This window comes from Mesocricetus auratus, unplaced genomic scaffold (assembly GCF_017639785.1).
Source record: "Mesocricetus auratus isolate SY011 unplaced genomic scaffold, BCM_Maur_2.0 Super-Scaffold_100691, whole genome shotgun sequence".
Taxonomy (NCBI): domain Eukaryota; kingdom Metazoa; phylum Chordata; class Mammalia; order Rodentia; family Cricetidae; genus Mesocricetus; species Mesocricetus auratus.
Window position 1 is genome coordinate 34,931,140 of NW_024429267.1, and position 24,969 is coordinate 34,956,108.

A 24,969-nucleotide genomic window follows, 5' to 3' on the forward strand; every position below is an offset into this window, starting at 1 on the left:
GAGAGGCCAAATCTTTTGTTTTATATGTGTTAACATTTATCAGTCTGTACATAAGATTTCTGCTCTACTGTGAAAATTTTTTATTTAATTTAAAAAATAAAAAATAAAAAAGAAGAAATTGACTAAGTGGCTTATTTTTATTGTATGTGTATGTATGAGTGTTTTGCCTGTACATAGGTACCACGTATGTTCCTAGTACCTTCGAGGTCAGAAGAAGACATCAGATTACCTGGAACTGGAGTTAGAGTTCTGGGAGCTAAACTCAGGTCTTCCACAAAAGCAATAAATGCTCTTAATTATTGTGGTGGTTTGAATGGATGTGGCCCCCACAGATTAGCATGTTTGAATGGTTTTGTCCTCAGTTGGTGGAATTGTTTGGGAAAATTAGGAAATGTAGCCTTATTGGAGGGGTGTGTCACTAGGAGTGGGCTTTGAGGTTTCAAAGCAGGGGGGGACGCATGCCTTTAATCCCAGCACTCAGGAGGCAGAGGCAGGCGGATCTCTGAGTCCAAGGCCAGCCTGGTCTATAGGGCAGGTTCCAGGACAGCCAAGACTTCACAGAAAACCCCAAACAAACAAACAAAAATGCCATGTCATTCTCCTTAGCTCTATCTGCTTCATGTTGTTGTCACAACACGTAAGTTCTCAGCTACTATTTCAGCGCTAAGTCTTCCTGCCTAATGTTGTGCTCCCTGTCATGATGGCCATAGACTAAAACTGTAAGCAAGGCCCCAAATTAACTCTCTTCTTTAAGTTGCCCTGGTCTAGTGTATCTTCACAGCAAGAGAAAAGTAATGAAGAAGCATTGAACCATCTCTCCATCCCCACACTCTTTAGAGACAGAGTCTCACTATAGACCCCTGGTTGGCCTGCAACTTGCTATGTAGAGCAGGCTGGCCTTGAAGTCACAGAGATCCATCTGTCTCTGCCTCCTGATTGTTGGTATTAAAGATGTGTGCTCCCACTCCTGGCTATAAATAAATCTTTTTTTTAAGAAAAGAATTAATGAAAAGGTAGTAACATCAAGATACCGTATTATCTTATCTTATCTTTCCTACCCAAGAAGGACTGGGAAAGGAATTCTAATCAGCAAAGGAAAGATTCACTGGCCCTCTGAAAAGTCCAGGTGTAACATAGACTTAAGGTGTGACTTGATTTGGTGCTCAGTGCTACTGGGACTCAATTTCCAGGCATGTTGAGGCTCTGCTGTGTTGGTCATGTCTCAGGATTTGAATCAGTCAATGTCCTCTAGAGGAGTGGTTCTCAACATGTAGATTGTGACCACTTTGTGTTGGGGGGGACAAACAACCCTTTTACAGGGGTCACACAATCCTTTCACAGGGGGTGTATATCAGATATCATGCATATTAGGCATTTAAATCACGATTAATAACAGTAGCAAATGTATAAATGAAGTAGCAAGGAAAATAATTTTATGGTTGGGGGTCACCCCAACATGAGGAACTGTATTAAAGGGTTACAGCATTAGGAAGGTTGAGAACCACTGCTCTAGAGGAACACAAACAACAGGATATATTACACCTCAGAAGTCCTAATCTGGTGCTGAAAACCTGGAAGGTTCTGGAAGAACCTAGTCAACAATGAAAGCCCGGAAACACTGGTTCTGATATCAGTGAAGAAAATCACAAACAGCAGCAACAACAACAACAGGGTAAATCAACTCATTAACAAGAGTAAAGGCTCAGGAAGCTAGGTGAACAACTTCCCTCCTGCCACACCTTTTAAAATCTGGCCACACCTTTTTTATCTGGGGTGGTACCAGAAGGTGCCGCCCACATTTGGGGTGGGTCTTCTCCAGTCTTATGGTAACCAGGATAATTCCTCAGGTAAAATGCCCTCCTCAAGTGGTTCTAATTTGTGGCAAATTGACCTTAAAAGCAGCCATCACAAGCCCCAAAGCAGCCACTCAGTTCTGTATTTTTCCTCTGTGGTGGCAAGATAAAGGACATTTCTCCAGGTTTGTATGCCCTTAGCAACAAGTTCACTGGGAAGAGAAACGTTCCCTCTCTCTTACCATAGTCTTAGAAACATCATTGGCTCATTGGTTCCAAGTGGATCACTTACACATCAATGGACCAATCTCTGTGATGTGGAAGTACAACGCATAGTCTAGGTCACATGATTTTCCTCAGAGTTCTTTCCAGGCAAAAGACAACTTCCTTTCCTTCCCTAGAAGTCCCCTGGAGTCACTGTGCCTCCGTTAGTCCCTCTGGCATTGTAGGATCAGCACCATCTTTTGCCCAGTGCCTGTGAATTGCAGTTACCTGACTACCTAGTCACCCACAGACCTGATTCCTGTAGTTAGCATTCTCACCTGAGCTCAGAGGTTGTCAGCTTATTAGTCCAGGACAGTATGTGAGGTGAGTCCTGTCCTGTGATGATTTGGTGGAGTTTAGGTGCCCCACTGCTCCCTTCCCTTCCCTTCCCTCTTTAATAGAATGGCTATTGATGGCCACTCAAGAGGGCCAGTGGTCATTCCATCACACACAGCTGTTGTCCACGGCTAGTTCTAACACTAAATGGCTCAGATGCAGATGGTTCACAGGCACCTTCTTTTAGAGTCTGTACCACTGCATGTCACATCATGGCATCCATTCCTATTCAGTAGGCTCTTTGTATGCAAACTCAAGCCATTTGGATGTGTGTGTTCAAGTGCACCTGCACGCGCACGTGTGTGTGTGTGTGTGTGTGTGTGTGTGTGTGTGTGTGTGTGTGTGTGTGTGTGTGTGGTGTTGGGGAAAGATAGTGCCTTCCTTAAGTTCCAGGCTAGAAGCACATATAACTTCCTGGACCAGGTTAAACTTGATGATGTACAATCCAAAGCTGCTCTAAGTATTACATCAATGTTAAGACAAGCAGTCTAAGGTTGAGGGTATCAAAGGTGGTGGGCCCCACTGAGAAAATCTGCCAACAACATACACACACTTTGCACTGATTCCTTTCAAAGTGCTGAGCTGGGAGCAAGCTGCTGTGGATTCCCAGCTGTTACACCAGTGACCTCTGCTGGTGGGATTTCCCTCTCCCCATGCACAGAGCTGAGTGTCCCTCAAGACTGTGGATCACACTGCAGAGGCTCAGGAAGAGCTCGTGGGCTTCCCTGCTAACACTTTTATGGGGGGGGGGCTCAGCTGCCGGCAGTCTTTTCCTACACAGATCCTCTCAAAGCTCCATCACTTTCAGATACAATTACGTTTTATTTAAAAATTCTCAACAAGGGTGCTGGAGAGATGGCTCAGTAGTTAAGAATGGATACGACTCTTGTGGTGAACCTGGGTTTTGCTTCTCAAATCAGCCTCGTACTAGCGATTGCAACTCTAGAGGGACCCCACACTCCTGACTTCTGCAGGCATCTGCACACACATGCACATACCTACACACAGACACAATAAATTAAAAATAAAGAATACATCTGAAAACAAAGTTCTCAGAAAGGGAGCCAGCCAGATGGATCAGCCTGAATAATGGAATTCAGTCTCTGAGACCCAAATGGTTTGACGGTGAGAACTGACTCCTGAAAGCTGTCCTCTGCTCTCCACATGTGTGAAGTGTACACACATGTGAACATGCACACAAATTAAACAAATGTTAAAAAAAGCATGTCCAAAAACAAGTACCACTACCCTAACAAGTCTGTTTATTTTGCTGTTGTACTTTTTTTTTTTTTTTTTAAAGGCAGGGTCTCTTGTGTAGCCTTGGCTGTCCTGGAACCTGCTATATAGACCAAGCTGTCCTTGAACTCATCATAAGGATCTGACAGCCTTTGCCTCCGGAGTGCTGGGATTAAAGGTGTGTGCCACCTTGCTGGCCAAACTATCTTAAAAACAAAAACAAAAACAAACCAGCATGTATACAACACATCCGAGTGAAATAAATACTGAATTAGGTTATTCTTCCGGTCCACACTGGGTGGCTAGATGCTGAAGCCCCATTTATAGATAACAAATCACACATCGCTACACCTCATCTAACTCACAAACCAAGACAAAATGCTGCTGTCGCCCACGCATTAGCCTGCATCTAAGTCAAGCAGATCTTTTGATGAAATGTTCAGGCACTTCTATCCTGGGGGACTCCAGCTCAGGAAGCCAGGGAGCCAAGTTGAAGCCATTGTGGCAGATCTTCCAAGATCCTGAAGGTTTTTTTGTTTATTTGCTTGCTTGCTTTTTGTTTCATTTAACAGCTTTTTCATAAACGTCTTGTCTTTGTAGAGCCACCGGGTGGCACTTGAGAGCCTTTTTCTAGTGTGAGGTTCGCCTGTGGGTGGAGTCTGCAGCCATCTTCATTGCAGGACTCTGACTCTATAGTCAGAGCTCATTGGGCCAGAGGCTAACTCCTGACCGTGCAGGAACCAATCCTCGCATTGGGGGCATGGCGGTCCGAAACATTCCCTTGCCTGGGAACTCTAGGAAATGACATCTTCCACCCACAGCTTGGGAGAGCCTAGGAGGCTCATCAGCATAGAGAGAACACAGAAAGATGACTGGAGAGGGGAGAGGAGCCGAGATGAGATATCGCAGGGAAATGTTTCTGCTTCTAGTTCAGCTTTGCCCAGACTCCGTAGATTCTATCGTCTACAATTCTTCCCTTCCACCATAGCATTTGTTTAAGCGAGGAAAGTCCCCGAAGACATGGGCTGTTGTTTAACTGGCGTTTAAGATGTAGAGCAGAATCCTGAAAAGCTTTGAAAACACTTAGAATTTGAACTCGTGCAAACCACCGAGAAACCTCATATAGAGAATGAGAAACAGAAGACCTTTCCCCCAATTTGTTTCTGTATTTGCCATTAAAAAAAAAACTCTCTAAAATGCATAAACAAAAGCAAAAGATTGAAAACAAATGGTCACCATTAGGAAACATGTTACATATTTATCAAACAATTACACAATAGGCAGCTATTGAAGAGCAAGATGGATGGGATGCTCCCACACTAAATTTTAAAGAAACTTAGTATAGAGTGATGTGTATAGTGTTATATTATGAAAAAGGATAATATACAAGTTCACACACACACACAGATTCATTGGCATTTATGAAATAATGTGAAAAAACGTTCCCATGTACATGTGTGTATTATTTAAATACACATCGGAAACACATGTATGCACAACTGTACTAGCCCACTTCTTACCTTTATTGCATTTATACTTAATACATTTTATAGTAGACATTTCTCTTAATCGTAAGAGCTCCAGGAAATTAGGTGGATCTTCGTAACTGTCTACACTGCTTGGTGACCCACCCTCTTTTTTTTTTTTTTTTGGTTTTTCGAGACAGGGTTTCTCTGTGGCTTTGGAGGCTGTCCTGGAACTCGCTCTGTAGACTAGGCTGGCCTCGAACTCACAGAGATCCACCTGCCTCTGCCTCCCGAGTGCTGGAATTAAAGGCGTGCGCCACCAACGCCCGGCGACCCACCCTCTTATCCGTGAATTAACAGTGCACTCATTCAGGTGGAAGAGGTGGGGTGTGAAAGTTCACTATTGCTTGCTCCACACAAAGTGAAATGTGGAAGGGTGTAGTGTGGACTGGGAAGCTGCTATCTGAAGTTGAGGAACTGCCCAGATAGCTAGCGAACAGGGCTTTGCATCTGAATTCCAAGTGCATCCTCAACACCTAGAACAGTGGAGGCATTGGCTTGGTTCTGTAGACTTTGCATCCAGTAATTAGTGAAAGCAGTACCCTTTCCCCCAGATTCCTCTAAATAAAGATGAAAGCATTTGGCTCAGAGCCTGGATTAGTTGGCTGATGTTGAATGTTTGGTGTCATTTTGATCAGCTTTTGTTCAACATGTCCTAAAAGGAAGTTATACCATTTACATTAGAAGAGACTGAGTGTCAACTACTATGCTGGCTGAGTTGTGGCTGAATTTAGTTTCCGAGGAGGTTGTTAGAGGTATCTCTTTGAATATCATTATTATTGTTGTTGACAGGATCCCACTGTGCAACCTAGACTGGCCTCTGACTCTTTTGTTGTTGTTGTTGTTATAGGTCTGCTTTTTGTGTATGTGTATGAGATTATAATGCAATTACATCATTTCTCCCTTCTTCCTCCCTCCCTCAAACCTTCCTATACACTCTCCTTGCTCTCTTTCAAATTCATGACCTCTGTTTTCATTGATCGTTGTTGTATACCTTCCTAAATATAACCTGCTTAGTCTGTATAGTGTTGCTTGTATGCATGCTTTCAGGGTTGACCCACTCGGTGACGGTTGACCAGTACTCCCACACTCAACATTCCTTAGGTGTCTGTATTCTTTGTTCAGGGTGGAGGCCGTGTGGCCTTTCCCCTTTCAGCTTTGGCATGTCTTCCGGTGGTGTCCTTGTTCAGCTCATGTTTAGGCAGCCATGCTAGTGAGGCTTTATGGGAGTAGCTTCTGACAGTAGTATTAGGAGACACATTCTCCCTAACTCTCTGGCCTCTGGTTCTCTGTCTCCCTGCTGCAGTCTGCTGAATGCTATGATGCCACATTATGCTTGAGTTACACAAAAAGATTTGTTTTTAATTTTTGAGACAGGGTCTCACTGTGTATATCTGGCTGACCTAGAACTCACTTTGTAGATCAGGCTGATCTTGTACTCACAGAGATCCATCTGCCTCTGCTTCCGAAGTGCCTGTATTAAAGACATGTGCTACTATATATAGCTTTGTTATTATTATTTTAATTTATTATTTGTGTGTATGGTGTGGTGGTAGTGGTGATGATGTGTTTCCTTTCTGTTGCTGTGATATAATATATAACCCAAAGCAACTTAGGGAAGGAAAGGGTTTGTTTTAGCTTACACGTTACAGTCTGGCACTGAGGAAAGTCAGAGCGGGAATTTAAAAAGAGGAAACTAGATACAGGAACTATGGAGGAATGCTTCCTACTGGCTGGCTGGCTTTCCCACTCAGCTCATCCAACTTTCTTTCCTTTTTTTTTATTTTTCAGCACAGGGTCTTTCTGTGTAGCTTTGTAGACCAGGCTGGCCTTGAACTCACAGACATCCACCTGCCTCTGCCTCCCAAGTGCTGGGATCATCCGGCTCAACTAGCTTTCTTATACAGCCCAGAGTCATCTGCTTAAGGATGGTGCCTCCGGGAGAATGTACCAGACCCTCTTGCATCAGTCACCAATCAAGATAACCCCCAAAGACATATCCATAACCCAGTCTGAGTGGGCAATTATTTTGCTTATGATCCCTCTCTCCATGTGACTTTAGGTGGTGTTGACAGTAAAGACTCATCAGCACAGAGCATGTGCATGTATGTTATAGCACAAATGTGGAGAGTAGGGACAACTATAGGGGTCAGCTCTCCTTCCATTGCAGAACCTGGAGAGGGAATTCAGGTATTCAGGCTTTCAAGTTAGTCATCTACTGTGGCATTTTTCAGCACCCACTTTTTCTTTTGAAGGATGTTTTCTTTTGGGCTGCCGAGCTTTATACGTGCTAAGTATGGACATCTTTGCCATAAACCTGGAGAAGCAGTGTTGTACGGAAGCCAACTCAGAGGGAGGTAGGCAGGAAGAAAAGGAGGGGGAGTGAGAGATGGAGAGAGTGAGAATACTGCTGTGTGAGTCCTTAGATCCAGCTTTGCTCAAAGCCTATGACGGTTTGTGTCTCTTATAGATGGGATGAGTTCTGAGATATGTCACTAGGCAAACTTATTATTGTATGAACTTCATATTTGCATGAAATTAGGTAGTATAGGTTGATTGCTGGGTGTGGCCTCTTGATGCAACAGAGAAAAAAGGTAAACATGAGATGTACAAGAGCTGTTGCTGACCACATTGACATATTTTTCACAACTTTAACATACACACAAACACTCTAAAATAACCGTAAGAAGCATAGTATAGCAGATGTATAAACACAGTTGTTACTGTTTTAATCCGGCGTCTTCCACAGATTCATGTCCACAGCTAGGGGTGCCATTTCAGGGGATTGTGGAGCCTGGCTGGCTGAGGCAGTCTCCTGGAAGTGAGCTTTTGAAAACTGCGTTCGGTTGAGATCTTTCTGCTTCCTGATCCACCAAGATAGCACAACCACCCAGAAGTTCACATGCCATCCCTTCAATGATAGGTCCTGCCTAGCCCTTGAACTTGTAGGACAAAATAAATCCCGCTTCCTTGATTCTGTCAAGTACTTGGCCGTGTGATGAGACTAGTGACTGATCCAGCAGTTTATGGTCATGATCAAGTATTGTGGACCACACAGAAGAGTGCTGATGTTTTCATGCAGGTGGCAGTGATGTAGGACTGCTTGACCAGAGTCACCATAAATGCCCAAGTCACACTGGACTTTGATGTTCTGATGGCTACCATGCCACTAAGTGCTTGTGGAAACTTCGATCTATATTCGGTATGTCACTCACAACACTAGACTGTCGATCATTTCTTGTGGTTTCTGTCTCTGGCAACTGAGAGGTTCTTGGTGAGATCCTACTCATCCCCTAATCCTGATTTCAGATCTGTTCTTGCCTGCTGAAGAAGATGGCAAGGGTGGCTTTGAAAGGAAATTTAGGGGCTTCCCTGGTAAAATTAAGAAAGGGCTCAGCAGGAAAACCCACAGGTGTCCACCACACTGAGAAGACTTGGAAAAGCCAGCACTTTGGATTCTTAAAAATTCTGGGGGAAATGCCTTGTGTGGGCATCTGGAAGCTGCTCAGCTCTTCAGAGAACTGGGAGTGGATGGACCTGTGTGAGGTGGCCGAAGGACTCCAGTAGGACCTGCAAGCAAACCCCAGGGTTATCCCCTCTATTTTCCCAGCCCAGACTTCTACAGACAGCGCACATTTCTCTGTGGTCCAGTGGCTTCTCAATGATTTAAGTTCCCCCAGTTACTTCTCCTTCTGTTATGATTGCTGGTTCCTTCCCCTGGAGTCCTACCTTTCTAGAGAGACTTCCCATTATGGTGACCAAACGCCCATCCCCGTTTGCCCAGAACCGTGCTAGTTTTAGTTACGAAAGGTCTGCATGTTGCGAGCAGCTCCTGTCTTAGGTAAACTAGGACGGTGGTCATCCTGGATGGCAGATCAGACATTCAGTAGTGGTCTGTCCTTGATGTCACTATACTGCCACTTGGTGGATGGTGCTGAGGACACTGGCCCTGGGCTTCATTCTGCTGGAGCTCCTGCTTGACAGCAGAGGTAGAGGTGAGGCTCCCACAGAGAGCAGGTCAAGACCCGAATGGTTGTAGGGCTGACCTGCCTGGAGCAATGAGGGGAAGAAAGGACATACACATGTACAGAAAAGCTGAGGCCGGGAGGGCTGTATGCTTTGATGGAGACACAGCAGCAGCAGCCCAGAAAAGTCGGTGTTATTTATTTTATATATCTGAATTGAGGAGGTGGATTTTTTTTTTATACATAGCTGAATGAGGAGGTAGGTTTAGCTTATCCTGGTAGGAGGTCCCTATAGGGGAGCTTTCTCGACTGTAAGCATTGGAGAAGGAAGCTGGAGCCCATACTTTTCTGCACACACTATCGACATCTGCACAAGGACAAGAGCAAGGCTTGGGTCTGGGCACTGGTGTCCTTGACATGGCTATGGTTATGTCAACAGCGCACATTCATCCAGGATCTCATCCACTCCCCCAGAGTAGCAGTGAGGTCCCAGGCAAAAGATAGCAGAGGTCTGAGGGGCCATCTCCCAACCGCACTGCAAGGCGGAATCTCTAAAATTAATTGCTGAGAAATGATCCTGTGGACATCGGAGAACATTTAATATGGCCAGGAGCTTGTACACAGACATAGAGTGATGAAAAGCCTGCTGTTTGTGGGTGTGCCAACCCCTCCCCAAGTCCAGTTTTACAGGGACAACTATACAGATGGACTCCTGCATATCATGTGTCTGAATATTTAAAAGTTATAAATCAGGACTGAAGGTCTTAATTAAATATGCTCTATTCTCCTCCTGTACGTGGTCTCGTTATTACAGTGTGGCAGAGCAAGCAGCCATTCCAGAGAGTCAGCTTCACTCTGGCAATGCCTGGCAGTGCATGTGAAGTGAGTAGCCCTTTCCTAGCTGACATGTCATTTCCTTGCCCTTCTGTTAGAGGGACCAGGATGTGTGTGAGTGTAATTGATTGCCCGACTCTATAACATATAAATATCAGCCTATGATATTATGCAGCAGAGTGCACCGGAGGAACTTGATCTCTGCAGAGACTGCTTTGTCCCACAGATGGTGACTCTTTTCTGATCTATTGTCTTCTCCATAGGTGAGCCTTTATTTGACTCATCTTCCAGATACTGGCATTTTCTGGAACACTAGATGCTTCCTCATAAAAGCTTCATGGGGTGGGGGGGCGCCTTTTATTACCAGTTGCAATCATTCTAAAACCAAAAGATGATCCGCCCTACCCCTCAAACATGTCTCAAATCCAGCTCAACACCAAGTCCTGCTGATTTTACCTCCTAAATGTCCCCCAATGTCCCCCCCCCATTGTCACTGCAGATGTATACTGAGTCACCAAGCCACTAGCACCTTTAGTCACTTCCTCACAGCTGTTTCTGGCCACCCAGTCCTCCAGGGCATTTTCAGACACAGTTACTGTTTCTTCTTCCTCTTTTTTTTTTTTTTTTTTTTTTGAGACAGGGTTTCACTATATAAACCAGGCTAGGCATGAATTCACAGAGTCACCAACTACTGAGTAGTGGGACTAAAGGTGTGAACCCCTAACCACAGACACTCTCTTATGATGGGACAGTGATTGGAACGCCTTCCCTTGGGCCTGGGAAATCACTAAATGAAGTGCTTGCCGCTCAAGCATGAGGGCCTGAGTTTGATTTCCAGGACTCACATTTAAAGAACCAAACCAAACTGAATAACCAATAAGGGGGCTCCTCTCTGGGAGAGGCTAATTCTCCCTCTCCCAGCAGTCACTGGTTGCCTGTTTTGTTTTGACAGGGGATGGGACCCCATGAAAGTTTTCCTTTTCCACATTGGCATGTCTGTTGCCATTGCCATTGTTTTGGTCTTTTGTGTTCATAATATGTATATATATACACACACATAGTGTGATATACATGTAACAATAATAATCAAAGAAAAGGGGCTATGAGAGAGGGGCCATGGGAGGGGCTGGAGGAGGGTACCTAGAAGGGCCTAAAGGGAGGAAAGAAAAACGGGAAAGTGATCTAATTCTATTTTATTTTTTAAAAAATGGGTGGTGCAGCAGTGCATGCTTGTAATCCCAGCCCTGGGGAGGCAGAGAGGAGCAGATGCCTAGGGATCACTGGCAGCCTGCCTACTCTACTTGTTGAGCTCCAGGCTAGACAGAGACCCTGTGTCAAAGAAAATCAGGTGAATAGTACCTGAGGGACACCACCTGAGGTTCACCCCTGACCTTCACATGCATACACCCACACGAACTCTCCACACAACCTGAGAGACTCCAGTACTACACTCCTTTGTCCTAAGTCCATTGCTCCTGCTTTCTGGTCCTGGCTGGCCTCCTATGCACTGTGATCTCTTCAGAGGCAGACCCCAGCACACACCATTCCTGAGGCCCAGAAGTCCTCTCCTTGTTAGCTGTTACTCATCTTTAAGATCTCAACTCAAATGCTACTTCTTCAAGGTCAGCTTTGGACATGTTGCCCCATTCAAGGGTTTCCTAGAACCTTGAACCGCTTCTTCATAGCACTTAAAAGTGACTGCAGTTGCTCTTTGTGTGTGTGTGTGTGTGTGTGTGTGTGTGTGTGTGTGTGTTTCCCACTGGATAGTGAAAGCCATTTCCTACTTCTCCTCCTGTATTCCCGGTACCTAACGCAGCTTGCTCATGTGACTGAAACACGGCATTTGAACGCACACCCGATACCTGCTCGTCTCCTGAATCTCTGACCACGTGTCTAGTTGTCTGCAGGCAACTCCATCCTTCCAGTCACTCAGTCTGAAACAGTCATCCTTGATTCATTTTTCTTACATCCTAGTACCTAAACACCACCAAAAACTATAAAATCTATCTTCCAAATACACTCAATACCTACACTGTGAACAGCCTAATGGACTGCACTTAAAAGGGAAGAAGTAGAGAGGGAACCTACAGATCAGAAAATTATAGCATAGACCCTGAATTGTAGCATGAATTCTGAATTAAATTATAAAAGACATGACAGTTATGATAATATAGTTTTTTAGAGATTTATTTTGTAATTTTTAGCTATTTGTGTATATGGGACAGGGGCAAGAGAGGGTATGAATACAGGTGCCTGCAGAGGCCGTGGGCTGTGGATGCCCTGTAGCTGAAGTTACAGGAGGTTGTGAGCCGCCTGATGTGGGTTCTGGGTATCAAACTTGGGTCTTCTTCAAGAGCAGTGTGTGCTGCTAACCACTAAGCCATCCCTGTGCGGGGCAGATGAAGTACCGAGTGAATGTACTGTTCACATGAGCACTGCCATGTCAAGGACCCTACTGCCTCAGACCCATGGGAAAGGCAAGACCTTCCGTGGGCAGGCTCCATGGAGTACCAGGGTCTTCTTCTCGTGGTCCATGCTCAGAAAGAGTGTACCACAGCATCCTTCTCCCAGACAACTCCAGGTCAGACTGCTCCCCTACAGAGAGCCCCACTGATAAGCTCACTCACTCACTGTTTGTCTTGTGTTTAATAAGCTCATTTGAGTTTCCAGGCTGCTGCTGGTGCATCAGTTGGTCAAACCCAGTCTTTCTGTATGTGTGTCTGTCATTTCTTTATTCCCTGTTTCCCAAGTCAGGTCACATCCAAAACCATGAAGGTCATGGTAACCTTGCTAGCCCAAGATAATAAAAAAATGTAGCTGATGGAATTTAGTATGAAGTAACGTTTTTGGGGGTGTGATATTTGCAAAGTGCACACGTGTATGTGAATGCATGCATGAGCGTGTGTGCTGAATGTGTGTGTGCATGTATGTGTGCAAGCACACACACACAGGCATGAGTGAATGTACTCCCATGTAGAGGACAGAGGTCTATGTCAGGTGTCTTCATGGTACTCCACTTCCTTTTTTTTGGTTTTTTGAGGCAGGGTTGTCTGTGGTTTTGGAGGCTGCCTTGGAACCAGGCTTGTCTCAAACTCACAGAGAGTGCCTGTGTCTGCCTCCTGAGTGCTGGGATTAAAGGTGTGTGCCACCAACGCCCAGCTTCCACTTCCTTTTTTGAGTCAGGGTCTCTCATTGAACGCACAGCTCACTGATTTGGTTAGGCTGGTTGGGCAGTGAGTCTTGGGTATCAGTTTGTCTCTGCTTCCCTAGAACAGGAACAAGGTGCATGTATGTAGGTTTTTACACAACAAACTCAAGTCGTCAGGATTGAGTGGCAAGCACTTTACTGACACCTATCTCCTGAGCTGGTTACTATTAACTTCAAAACATTTTTTAAAAAGGATTTATTTTTTATTTTATGGATATGACTGTTGTATCTTGGGCACCACCACACGCATTCTTGGAGCCTGAAAAGATGTTAGATCCCCTGGAACTGTAGTTATTGATGGTTATAAGCTACCAGGTGGGTGCTGGGACTTCAACCTGTGAAAGAGCAGCCAGTGCTCTTAACTGCTGAGTCATCACTCCAGCCCACTACTTAATTTTTAGAATGAGCATAGTGGCTTTAGTACATATGAAGTGGTCCAGGCCCTGCTTCAAAATAATACAATAGGAGGGAGAGCTGGGCAGGGAACAGCTGAACTGTGACTGGTGGTGAATGGCTGGCATAGGATTATGGGTATTTGGAAGCTGAACATTTGAAAATTTCCATATCAAAAGATCTAAAAATATATGTCCAGAATGTGACATGCCCCTACTATTTCTAACATTCTTCTATTTTCCATTTTCAGCCTCATCCAAGTCACCCACCTCCCACTCACCACCTGCTCTCCTGCTCCAGCCTTGTCCTCTCTGGTGCCTGTCCACTACACTGCAGGAAGAGTGGTGCTCTTGAAAGCACCAGATGTTTTTCCTTTCTGTGCAAGGCCTGCAAAGGGCCTCCCCTGGTTTGGGACTTTTGGCACCTCTCTGGCCATGTCCCCTTTCCCTCAATCCCTCCTCAGCTCCACCACAGTCCTGTGTGTCAGAAGAGAAACATCAACGCTGTGCTAAGGTCCACAGAGACCTACCGCGTGCCTTTGCTTCCTGTCCAGCAGGCTTACCCAAACACAGACTTTTGGAGCAGTTTACATCCACCCATGCTCCTTTATTCCAATCATACCAACATGGACCTGACCCTTAAGGTGGGGGCCCCCTCAGAACTTCTTTCTGCTCTCGTTTTGAACTCTTGGGAGCTCAGGCTCAATTTTCTAATTCTCTGTTGCTTTATCAGTCCCCTTCATGAGACTTAAGTACCTGGAACATACATGCTGCCTCTTATGTCTTTGTGGCCTAAGCCTTGATAAATTCACAATACTAAGAATTAAGCATATTAGGCATAGATGGATTTTTCTTTGGGCCACCAGCTTACAAATAATGTGCACAGAGACTTAAGATGAAAAATTGGCCTTGGCTTAGGCTTGTCCCATTAGCTCTTATAACTTAATCTGTTTCTATTATTCTAGGTTTTATCGTGTGGCTTTTTTTTTGCCTTTTTTCATTCTATATATGTCTTACTCCCACACCTAGATTGCTCCTCCTACTTCCTCTCTCTGCCCGGAGTCCTGCCTATACCTCTTGCCTAGCTATTGGCTGTTCAGCTCTTTAACATACCAATCACAGCAATATATCTTCACAGTGTACAAATAGACTGCATTAAGGTCCACCTGTAGTCACGGCATGTGAGGAGTGGAAGAGGGAGGATCTTGGACTTGAGGCAAGCCTGGGCCACATAGCCAGACTCTTTAAAAAAAATCAAAACCAAACCACAGCCAGAAAAGAACTCTATATGTTAGCATTGATGCAGCTTTTTTAAAATCCCTACCTACAAAAGTTTTTTATGTTAGACAAACAATACCTACACTATACTCATAAGGCATAACTTTTATCAGAAGACTAACCTTGATTTAGATAGAAATGTTTAATGGAAACATTAAAAATATTTGTGTGTGTGTGTGTGTAGGTCTGAGGGCAAGCTGTGGGAGTCAGTTCTCTCCTTCCCCCTGGTGGGTCTCAGGGATTAAACCCAGTTGTTAGACTTTCACCAGCTGAGCCATCTCCTTGGCCCACGATAACATTTAATATAGAATTTTTATCTTTGCTATCACTAAATAATAAATATAGCATTTCTAATATTACTAGGATTTCCTTCCATTGTCTATAATTGGAGAGATTACTGCATGCTAACATACCTGTTCAGTTACCATATTTATTGAAGAATTAAGGCCAAGGGGTGCAAACTAGGAAGGGAAAAAGAAGCTGTATCCAGAAGGAAAAGTAAAAGATAACCAGGGCTTGGTGAGAGGGAGGGTAAAAAGTCCTCAGATATGGACAAAATCCAAACTGGAAGTGCCCTTGCCTCTGCAAAGAGAGCGATGGGCAATGGAGTGAAGTCATTATCACCAACGTGGTGACTGAAAGGTGAACTTTTAAAATACATACCAATGATGTTGCCTCACTTGACTAGTTTTCAAATGCTTTTAATGTGAGTACTTTCTTAATTGCTACTAGCTCTTACCTTTTGAGACAGGGTCTCTCTGAATAGCCCTGGTTGTCCTGGAACTCACTCTGTAGACCAGGCTGGACACAAACTCACAGAAATCCACCTGCCTCTGCCTCCCTGCTAGGATAAAAGGTATGCACCACCATGCCTGGCTACAAAGCTCTTTCACTATTTAAAATGTTCTCAACGCCCGGCCTACTGGTGTTTTTAAAAATCTGAATTTCTTTGCTTGTGTTGGTGGATTATATTCTCTGACCCTCAGAAATCCCTTCCCCCATTTCCCTTTATGACTGACTGCACTTGCCACAAGACGATCAGCTAAGGTAGAAATACAGTTTCTGACAATGGAACATTTTTCTTTATGTGCAAGATTACCAACTGATAGTGGCATGAAATTATAACTTCACTTCATTGTCTAAAAAAAAACAGGCAAGATAGACACTATGGAAGCAGGTTTTAGGGGGCAATATCCCTAGGCCACAAGAGCAACTAAAGACATACGGCACCGAGTTAGACACAGCCTCCTTCGGCCACTCTACAAAACTCTTTCGAATGTTCCAAAGCTGTCTGACTTTGTCTTGTCCCCTTACTCTCCAGTTTATTATAAGCATCTTTACTGAAAGGGCTGAAGAAGTTCAAACATACAGACTTTGGAATCAGGCAAACCATATCCTGTTTAGCTGTGGGACTGTCTCGAATTCACCACAAAACAGATAATGGGGTTCTCTTCAGAACTGGAGTTGATAATGAATGCCTCGATCCAAAGACAATGCTAAGTGCAGTGAATATAATGTGTTCTCTGTGAGAACAGAATACTTCCAAGTGAGTATTTCACTCTGAGGTACCATTATCACATTAGGCTTACTCCAACAGTTCAACAGAGCAGTCAATGTCTCTCATTCAGTTTCTTTGTTGGTTCCAGGCATTCTGGCTGGCCTGGAACTCATTATGTAGACCAGGTGGCTTCAGACTCAGAGATCTCTGTCTGCCTCTGCCTCCTGATTGCTGGGATTTAAGGCATTTAGTATCACAGTTTATAAGTCCTAAGCATGTAGGTTCCATGAAATGTAAGCAAGGAAACGATTACATGAACGAGTATTGTGTGTAACAAAGCCGTGACGCACAAAGATGAAATAGCTGCACAGAAGAATTAACACTAAGACATTTAAAAAGAGACTTAATGTAGGAATACGCTATTTTAATCAAGCAAAACAAATTTATATTTATTATTTCTAAAAATAAAATTAAACCTTTCCAATCCTTAACATCTGCATTTAATAATATCTTCTAACCAAAATACAGATGCTAAAACAGCAAATTACAATATATCTTGTACAACATACAGTATGCTCATTGTTCACACTTTAATTCTACTTGGTCGTTATGTACTTAATGCATACTTAAACACCACTCATAACATTTTCACAATCAACAAAAAATGTAACCAGTTGTTTTAAAATGGCTCTGCTATAAATTGTATAGAATATACAGAATTACAAAGTCAAGTATTATATCAAAATATACACCCCTCCCTGAAACTAACACAAGCTATCAACATTTTAAATGAATAACACAATTATAGAAAATATTTGCAAAATTATTTTTATGTATAAATATTCTGCCATATTTACTTTGGTCTAGAATTATCAGCATACAAGTCCACTTAAAAAATATCCACATATAACGCCGGGAGACATCAGTACATATAATTTTATATTTGTAGTTAAATCAAAACAACTTAAATACATAACTGATTGCTTTAATATCATAACTGAGATTAAAACAAATTAGTGGATCACAGGATTGCTTGTCATCTAATTATTAATTTAAGAGTGATTTTCATAAGCCCTTTGTGACTACCTCCTTAATAAAACACACGTGAATGGTGTGGGTGTACATATATACAATGGATAAAATAAAGATGAATTTACTTGTATTTCCCCATTTCCTCTAGTATATAACACTGTATGTAGGAGGAAGCAGGTGAACAAATGATAAATGCAGATACAATATTGGAGTTGCTTAACAACTACAGTATAAAAAGGTCACCTTGAATCATGTCCTTTTTCCTGGGTGTTTAAATGTTTTCTTGCCTACCCCAAACCACACTAAATCTTCTTCATGGAGATACCAACACACATGTAGCAACCAAATGGAGTCCTCTGAACTACTTCTTCATAATGATAACTTTCCAGCCTTGGATTTCCAGCTACCAAATCCAGTGAACAGGAATGGCTGCTGGCCACTGTTGAACTGATGTGAAGTTTGCTCATACTGGTGACTGAAGGAAGGGTAGGAATGTGCTCTCCCTCCCTCCTACCATGGCAGTTTTAACAGTAAGAATCATGAGTTCCAGCTTCCAGAATCCTAGTTCACATAAGGATATCCTGAAGGGCAAATAGACTTTTGAGGACAGTTTTCATCAATATAAAAAACCGACTTACAAATATGAGGCTTTACCGAGGGAGCTAGATGTCTGCAAACATAAAGACAGATATGTGGAGTCATATTAGTAAGGGGCAGAACCCTGTCCCTCCACATCTATCTCTCCATCCCTCAGAAACAATGCTGCTGTTTGAGGAATGGGAGGACACCACTTCCCCTTGTCCTCGTGTCATCAGTGGGGGTGGGGGCTTCTCTTGCCCTTTTAGCTAGTATGTACCTGTGGGCTGCATTATCTCCAAGAAGGTGTACAATTGAATTAGCCTTTTTGCTCTTTCCAAGTGCCTATAACTTCATTACCACAGAGGTATGTCTGGTACTCAACCTCTTGCATAATCCTTCATTAGAATGGGAGACATCAGGATTATTTGACCCTTTAAGTCTGAGTGGAATAGCCCCCGACATCCATGGCCTTGGGATGACTGGAAGACAGCAGAGAGTTCAGAAGAATTTGACCATTCTTCATTCTCTGAGGTGAGGCCATTGCAAAGTATTATACGGCATAGGTATCTCAGGTAAGTTGTGGGAAGGCTTTCCCATAGGTAAGGCATGACTTAGGTTTTGTGTGACTTGAGTAGACCAGTTCTAGTAACAGCTCAGCCATACTTTAAGAAAACAGCACAGTATTCCATCAAGAAGCACACGCACGTTCATTGGTCAGATTCCAAATGCTGTACTGATTTTGACACCAGTCCTCATTAACTGCAGGTCTATTGCTCATTACTCTCTACAAGGGACATGGACAGTTAAAAGCTACAGTGATTCATATATGTATTTTACAAGGATTAGGTTGCAGAAAAGTAGTTCTAGATATGTATGAATGTCCTACTTTAGGCTACCCATTACATATTTTCAGTTATATTGTTAAGCATTTTGTTAATACCCATTAATTGAAACAAAGATTAATAGTGCAGAAACTGGATGGGAATAAATACTGTCATAGCTCATTTAGCATTTAACACATCTCAAAGATTCCATTTTCAGTATTCTGACCCTTATTTTCTTCAGTGACTGATGACAGTTCAGCCGTCCTCATTAGCGCTCACCAGAAAGTTTTAAATTGGGCTAAAATTCAGCTGTTTTTTCTCACTGTTCAAAATACCACAGCTAAGAACTTCATTAGCGCCCGGCGGTGGTGGCGCACGCCTTTAATCCCAGCACTCAGGAGGCAGAGGCAGAGGCAGGCGGATCTCTGTGAGTTCGAGGCCGGGCTGGACCGACAGCCTCCAAAACAATACAGAGAAACCCTGTCTCGTAAAACAAAACAAAACAAAAAAAACAAAAACAACAAACAAACAAAAAAACTTCATTAGCTGTCACAAAATACTTGAGTCCTTGGAGAATTACAGCTATTTTGTTTATATGCACTCTGTGTGAAGTGGATGATAAAAACCAAAGTAGGTATTAGGATCCTTTTTTTTTTCTTTCTTTCTTTTTTTTTTTTTGAGTTTACACAAATGAGAATTAACTCCTCCCACTCCTTTGTGACTATTAAGTGAACAAAACTAAACTTAAAAAAACTAAAAGAAAACCCAAAAAAACAAACTCACAAACAACTTTTTGAAGACTTGTCTAACTGTTGTCACTCAACACTTTTAGCAAAGGTTTGTATATCATCCTTTTGGTCGCTGTCTTCCGAATCAGTGCAAAGTTGATTCTCCAAGAGATCTGAGTTTTCATGGCACATGTCACCTGTTTTCTCCTGCTTAGTTAAGGTCTTGAATAAATGTTTCTTTTGGTGCATTCTGAGGGCAGCAGCTGTTTTGCATATTTTGGGGCACTGGAAGCAAGCAAAGCCTTTCCCATCATGCTCCCGAACATGCCTCCGCTCATGATTCCGTTTTGTGGAAAGATACAAAAAACCCTGAAAGCAGAACTGACAGTGGTAACGTTTCTCTCCCGTGTGGATTCTTTCGTGGATTTTGAGAGTCTCGTTCAGTGTGAATGCCTTGTTACAATACTGACAGATGAACTCCTTCACACCCAGGTGGATGCGCTCGTGTTTCTGTAAGTTTCCTTGCACGGAGAAGCACCGCCCACAGGTCTTGCATTGGTATGGCTTCTCTCCAGTATGGCATCGCATGTGCATCTTGAGCGTGGAGGGGCTCTGGAACTGCTTTTCGCAAAGCTCGCAGATATAAGGCTTCAACGTGAGATGGTGGTGGGGCTTGCCTTCGGCCTCCACTCCCGCTGCTTTGTCGCCATCACAGAGCTCACACTGTAGCTTGGGCATTTCTTTATTTTCTTCTTCTTCAGAAGCCTTATCCGGACGTGGCTTCACCTCTGCACGATCCAGTTCCGCTGGGTATCTGCACCTACCGCTGGGGCTTCTGCCCCCGTGCTCCTTCCGCCACTTGACTTTTCTCATCTTTCTCAACTGTTTGGATTTCTTCTTGGGTTTGTAGTTGTAGTATGGGCGCCACGGCTTATCAGTGGAATCCTGGTCACTCACGTCATCAAATGCTTCACTCATCTCTACGCATTCAGCCTGGCAAAGCCCAAAGGGGCTGTCCCCATGGGTTTCTGGGTCACTCTCCTGAGGCAATGTCTCCTCCTGCATTTGATACTTGGGTTTCCTCCCTCTTTTGTAAAACAGCTTCGACCCAAGGATATGCCTTTTCACAATGGCTTCATTCCCAATTTTCACTGTTATCTGGCAAAGGGGTGCGACACTGCTATTTGTGGAGGTGCCAGGCAGAGCAGGTTTTGCAATATAAGTTTCAGTTTTACTGGTTTCTTCAACGGCATTTGTGGTTTTGCCCAAAGACCCTCCATGGTCAGCAATGTGTTCTGCCTCCTCTGCTATTTCTCCCCTGTTTAATGGGATAGCTTTCTTTTTCTCCTTGATGCCTTTGGGTCTGCTTGCAAGTTTACTGGTTTTATCTGCCTCAGGCTTGCTGTCCTCTTTCATGGATGGACTGACGACTGGTTGTGAAGGGATCGTGTCATTGCTGCTTGTCAGGGCAGCAACTGTATTGCTGTGCTTAATCACCGATGAAAACTGGCTGCTGTGCACAATGACAGAGGGCACCGAGCCACTGTAGCTGATCACAGAGGCTGACTGCTCACCACCCCCACCCATGGGTGTACCATGTGTGGGCTCTGCCTGGAGACTGGCAGCGATGGTGGAAGACACTGACATCTCAGTTGAATCAAAGTTATTGACACGATCAGTTTTCAATGCCTCCTTTTTCCATTTGATGCCTTCTGCATTTTTTACTTTGGCGGAAGTGGGTGTGCCCTGATGTGAAGGTGTTTCTACTGGGATGGCGGGGCTGCTGGTCAAGGTGTTTCTGCCATCTTGGAAGTTCAATGTGGGCATTTCAGAGCTTTGCAAATTTGGAATAACAAATGTATTGGGTGCAGACTCACTCCTTTGACTGTTTCCTCGAGAACTCTCGTAGGAAGAATTTCGGAAGCTCTTATAAGGTGCCCTTTTGCATCTCATAGGCAAGAGTCTGTAAAGTTTATATGGATAGACAGTAGGCTTTAAGCCTCCATTTGCAGTTTTTTTACTGATGGAGAGTCTGTGGTCTATGGCATGAAAAGACTTCTGATGGTTTTTTAGTATGTAGTAGGTCATAAAAGTTTCGAGACAAAATATGCATTGGTACCGCCTCTCTCCAGTGTGCCAGATCTCATGTCGTGTCCTGTACTCAGCCAGTGCAAAGACCTTGTTGCAGTAATGGCAAGGGTATGTTCTTCTCCATGAGTGAACGTTTGCATGCCTTCTGAGACTGGATAAAGTCACATAACTACGTTTGCACACAATGCAACTATAGAGCATCTGCCCATTCACAAATTTCACTATGTGGTCCGCGTCTGGCAAGGCACTCCCAGCGCTGGAAAGTTCACCAATCCTATTTTCAGGTACTAAGGATTCTGGACTTGTGAACGAACTTCCATTTTGTCCAATCGTGGGGTAGTTTTCTAAAAACTGTTGGTTTCCTCCTGGGACGGGCACGTGGCTAGATCTCATGCAGATGTGCTCATGCCGATCCAGCCTGTTGAGGGTGGTGAACTGCTTGTTGCAGTACTTGCATACAAAAGGCTCCTGGGTTGGCTTGTGGAGCTGCATGTGGGCACTGAGCAGTGTGCTGCTGTCAAAGGATTTGGAGCAACAGCTGCAATTATAGACAAGGGGCGGGACTTCCGCTGCTGTTGGGCCAGGAATATCAGAGGGTTGGTTTTCCTCTTCCCTGGGAAAATGAACATCTCCTTCCTTGCTGGGAGGTTTTGAGTGTGACAGAATTGGAGCTGGCTGTGGACTTCTTTCTTGATTAACCTCTGGGCTGGTTACTGGAAGCAGTGATGTCTTTTCTGGGGTTGAGTCAGAATCCTGGGGTTGGGTCTTTGGCTTTCGGCATGGCTTTACTTTTGTGGCAAGAGCTTCGCCATTTTCTTTTCCTGTTTTACCAGACAAACTGCTGTCATGTTCCCGTACAGGCTGACTTCTGTAAGCCTCGGTAATGGAAGAAACGGCATATGAATGTTCAGCAAGTGTGCGGACAGGCTCTGCCTCATGGCAGACATTGGTCCTCTCCTGGCAGAGACTGGGGGCTCTCATAGAATCAGACACTTTTTTGAAGTTTGCTCTCAAGTCCAGTGGAGAAAACATGTTATTACTATTTTCCGTTTCAATGATGGAAAATGCATTTGTGATCCTTGGCCCATTAGTAACAGCTGGTTCTTCATGCCTTTTTTCATTTTTTTCCTCTTTAACCACGCCCTTTTCAGTAATGCAGACTACATAGGGACCTGGGGAATTTGAGAAGTTGCGGTCACTAAGGTCTTCCAAGAATGATATTCCCAGCTTTTTTCCCGCAGCTGCAAGATCAGTGACAGTTTCCTGTCTCTTGACCACGACAGTGGAGCTGTAGATATAATTAAGTATCTCTGTAAACACTTCAGCTTTCAGGTCATCCAGCTCCAGGACATGGCTGGAAATACAGATCGTATGGCTCCAAAATATATTTTTGAAATAAAGGCTTGAGGCAGCCAAGACATTGCTGTGAGCTTTAAACTTGGTGTCTTCCACAATGATGGTGACATCGCATAAAATGCCCCGAATGCGCTGCTCATTTAAGATGGAGAGCACCGTGTCACTGTGGAAGTCGTCCTTGAGGTCCCTGGAGAGGGACATGACTGTCATCTGAAACAAGAAACAAACGGTCAGGGGGCTTCCATCAGTGACTTGTTCATTCCTAGGCTATTTGCTACTTTTGGGGAAAATTGTTTCTCTACATGTGAAAACATGGACTTTTATCTCATCCTGTTGTTTTTCCTGAGACTTGGAAGTCAACATTAGAAGCCTAACCTTCTCGCCCCAGACTGTTTCTCATGCCATTGCTAGTAGCTGTAGTTGGAAATCCTCCCAGGACTCCTTCTCCTGTCTTCTGTGAGGTCTTGGCTATGTGTGTGTGTCCAAATATGGGGAGGGCAAGTAGAAAGGGTCTCCCCACTCGAGGCCACCGCTCTGAGACTCTAGAGCTGATGGCATCATGTCTTTTAGAAGCTTCCTCTATTCATGTGACTTCTCCTAAGATAAGGTCTTACTATTATTTAGCCCTGACAAGCTTGCAACTTGTTATCTAGACAAAGCTGGCCTTGAATTCAGAGATCTACCTGCCCTGTCTTTGAAATCTCCTCCCCAACAGAGGGCCTGGGGCTTAAAGTCAGGCTATCACACATGCTAGGTGAGTCACATCCCAAGACCTGCCAGCCTGAAACTAGATATGTAGGCCAGACTGGCATTCAATTCACAGAGACAGGCCTGCCTCTGCTTCCTGAGTACTGGGAGTAAGGGTATGCATCAACACACCTGGCTATATTGGACAGTGTGTGTGTGTGTGTGTGTGTGTGTGTGTGTGTGTGTGTGTGTGTGTGTGTGTGTGTGTATGTGTGCGTGTGCGCTGCCGAGAATTGAATTCCTGGTCTCTACATGCTAATCAAAGGCTTTACCATTGAGCCATACCCCAAGCCTCTTTTTTTTTTTTTTTTTTTTTGGTTTTTACGAGACAGGGTTTCTCTGTATTGTTTTGGAGGCTATCGGTCCAGCCCAGCCTCGAACTCACAGAGATCCGCCTGCCTCTGCCTCCCGAGTGCTGGGATTAAAGGCATGCGCCACCACCGCCCGGCTACCCCAAGCCTCTTTTACATGTTTCAAAGATAGTCTTAATAATCTGATCCAAACATAACTCATAAAGCAGAAATAATTATTTTTAAGTTTCCTGTAAGTGAGTAGGTCCTTCATGTGAGGTATCTGCTCAGAGAAGCAGAAGGAATGGAAGGAGCCATTCTACCTCGTTTCTCTGATGACCTCTTCTGAGTTGCAGTGTGCGTGACTGAGTCTGACCACCAGGGACACCCGCCTCCTCTCCACACATGGCCTGCTGAGAATCAACCCACTCTTTGATTTCCCCTCTGTTAGAACCAGACTAGACTAGAGTTTTTAAAAATGAAGGCAAACAAAGATGGCAAGACACTAAACCAGGAAAGTGTGTTCCTCAGTCTATGCTAATGAGTCTCATCACTGCTTCCTACGTCAGAACCACTGAAAGGCATGGCGGCTCTTGGATGGTCCAAGGATGGGATGCATGCTGTATGCATGCCTTATTCTCTTTAGTTAGACTTGCTGGTGTTGTGAAAAATGTCCAAGAATCAATCCTTCAAAGGTTTTAGTTGACCTTGGAAGAGTGTGGCAGAGCAGGGCAGCTCACATGTGGTGGGAGGAGGAAGGCAGGGAAGGGAAGGAGAAGAGAGGGAGAAGAGAAGGCAAAGGAGCCCTGGCGAGCTGCTCCCCACCCCCTGCTTTTACTGTCTTCAAGCCCTTTCTGATACCTCCCGGACCATGCTTTACAAGTCTCCTCTATACTTCTCAACCTAATCAAGCTGACAATTAAGACAGACCACGCGTTCTTACACCACTGTGTGGGTGGGAGTGGCTGAATGATCTTGTCATTCTCTGTATG

At 44.1% G+C, this 24,969-nt stretch overlaps 1 protein-coding gene across 10 annotated transcripts in view; it reads right to left on the reverse strand.

Moving 5' to 3' along the window:
- Zbtb38 (zinc finger and BTB domain containing 38) overlaps nucleotides 1-24,969 on the reverse strand; it is a 95,139-nt gene that overhangs the window by 7,814 nt on the left and 62,356 nt on the right. For 8 of the 10 annotated variants that reach the window (XM_013121007.3, XM_013121006.3, XM_021233365.2 and 5 more), the window contains one exon: nucleotides 15,249-23,150. The exons of the other annotated variants lie outside the window; for them this stretch is intronic. In XM_013121007.3, the coding sequence (XP_012976461.1) occupies nucleotides 19,581-23,150 (3,570 nt within the window). In that variant the 3' untranslated portion in view covers nucleotides 15,249-19,580. Of the gene's footprint in view, nucleotides 1-15,248; nucleotides 23,151-24,969 lie in introns of those variants that run through there. 10 annotated transcript variants of the gene reach the window in all.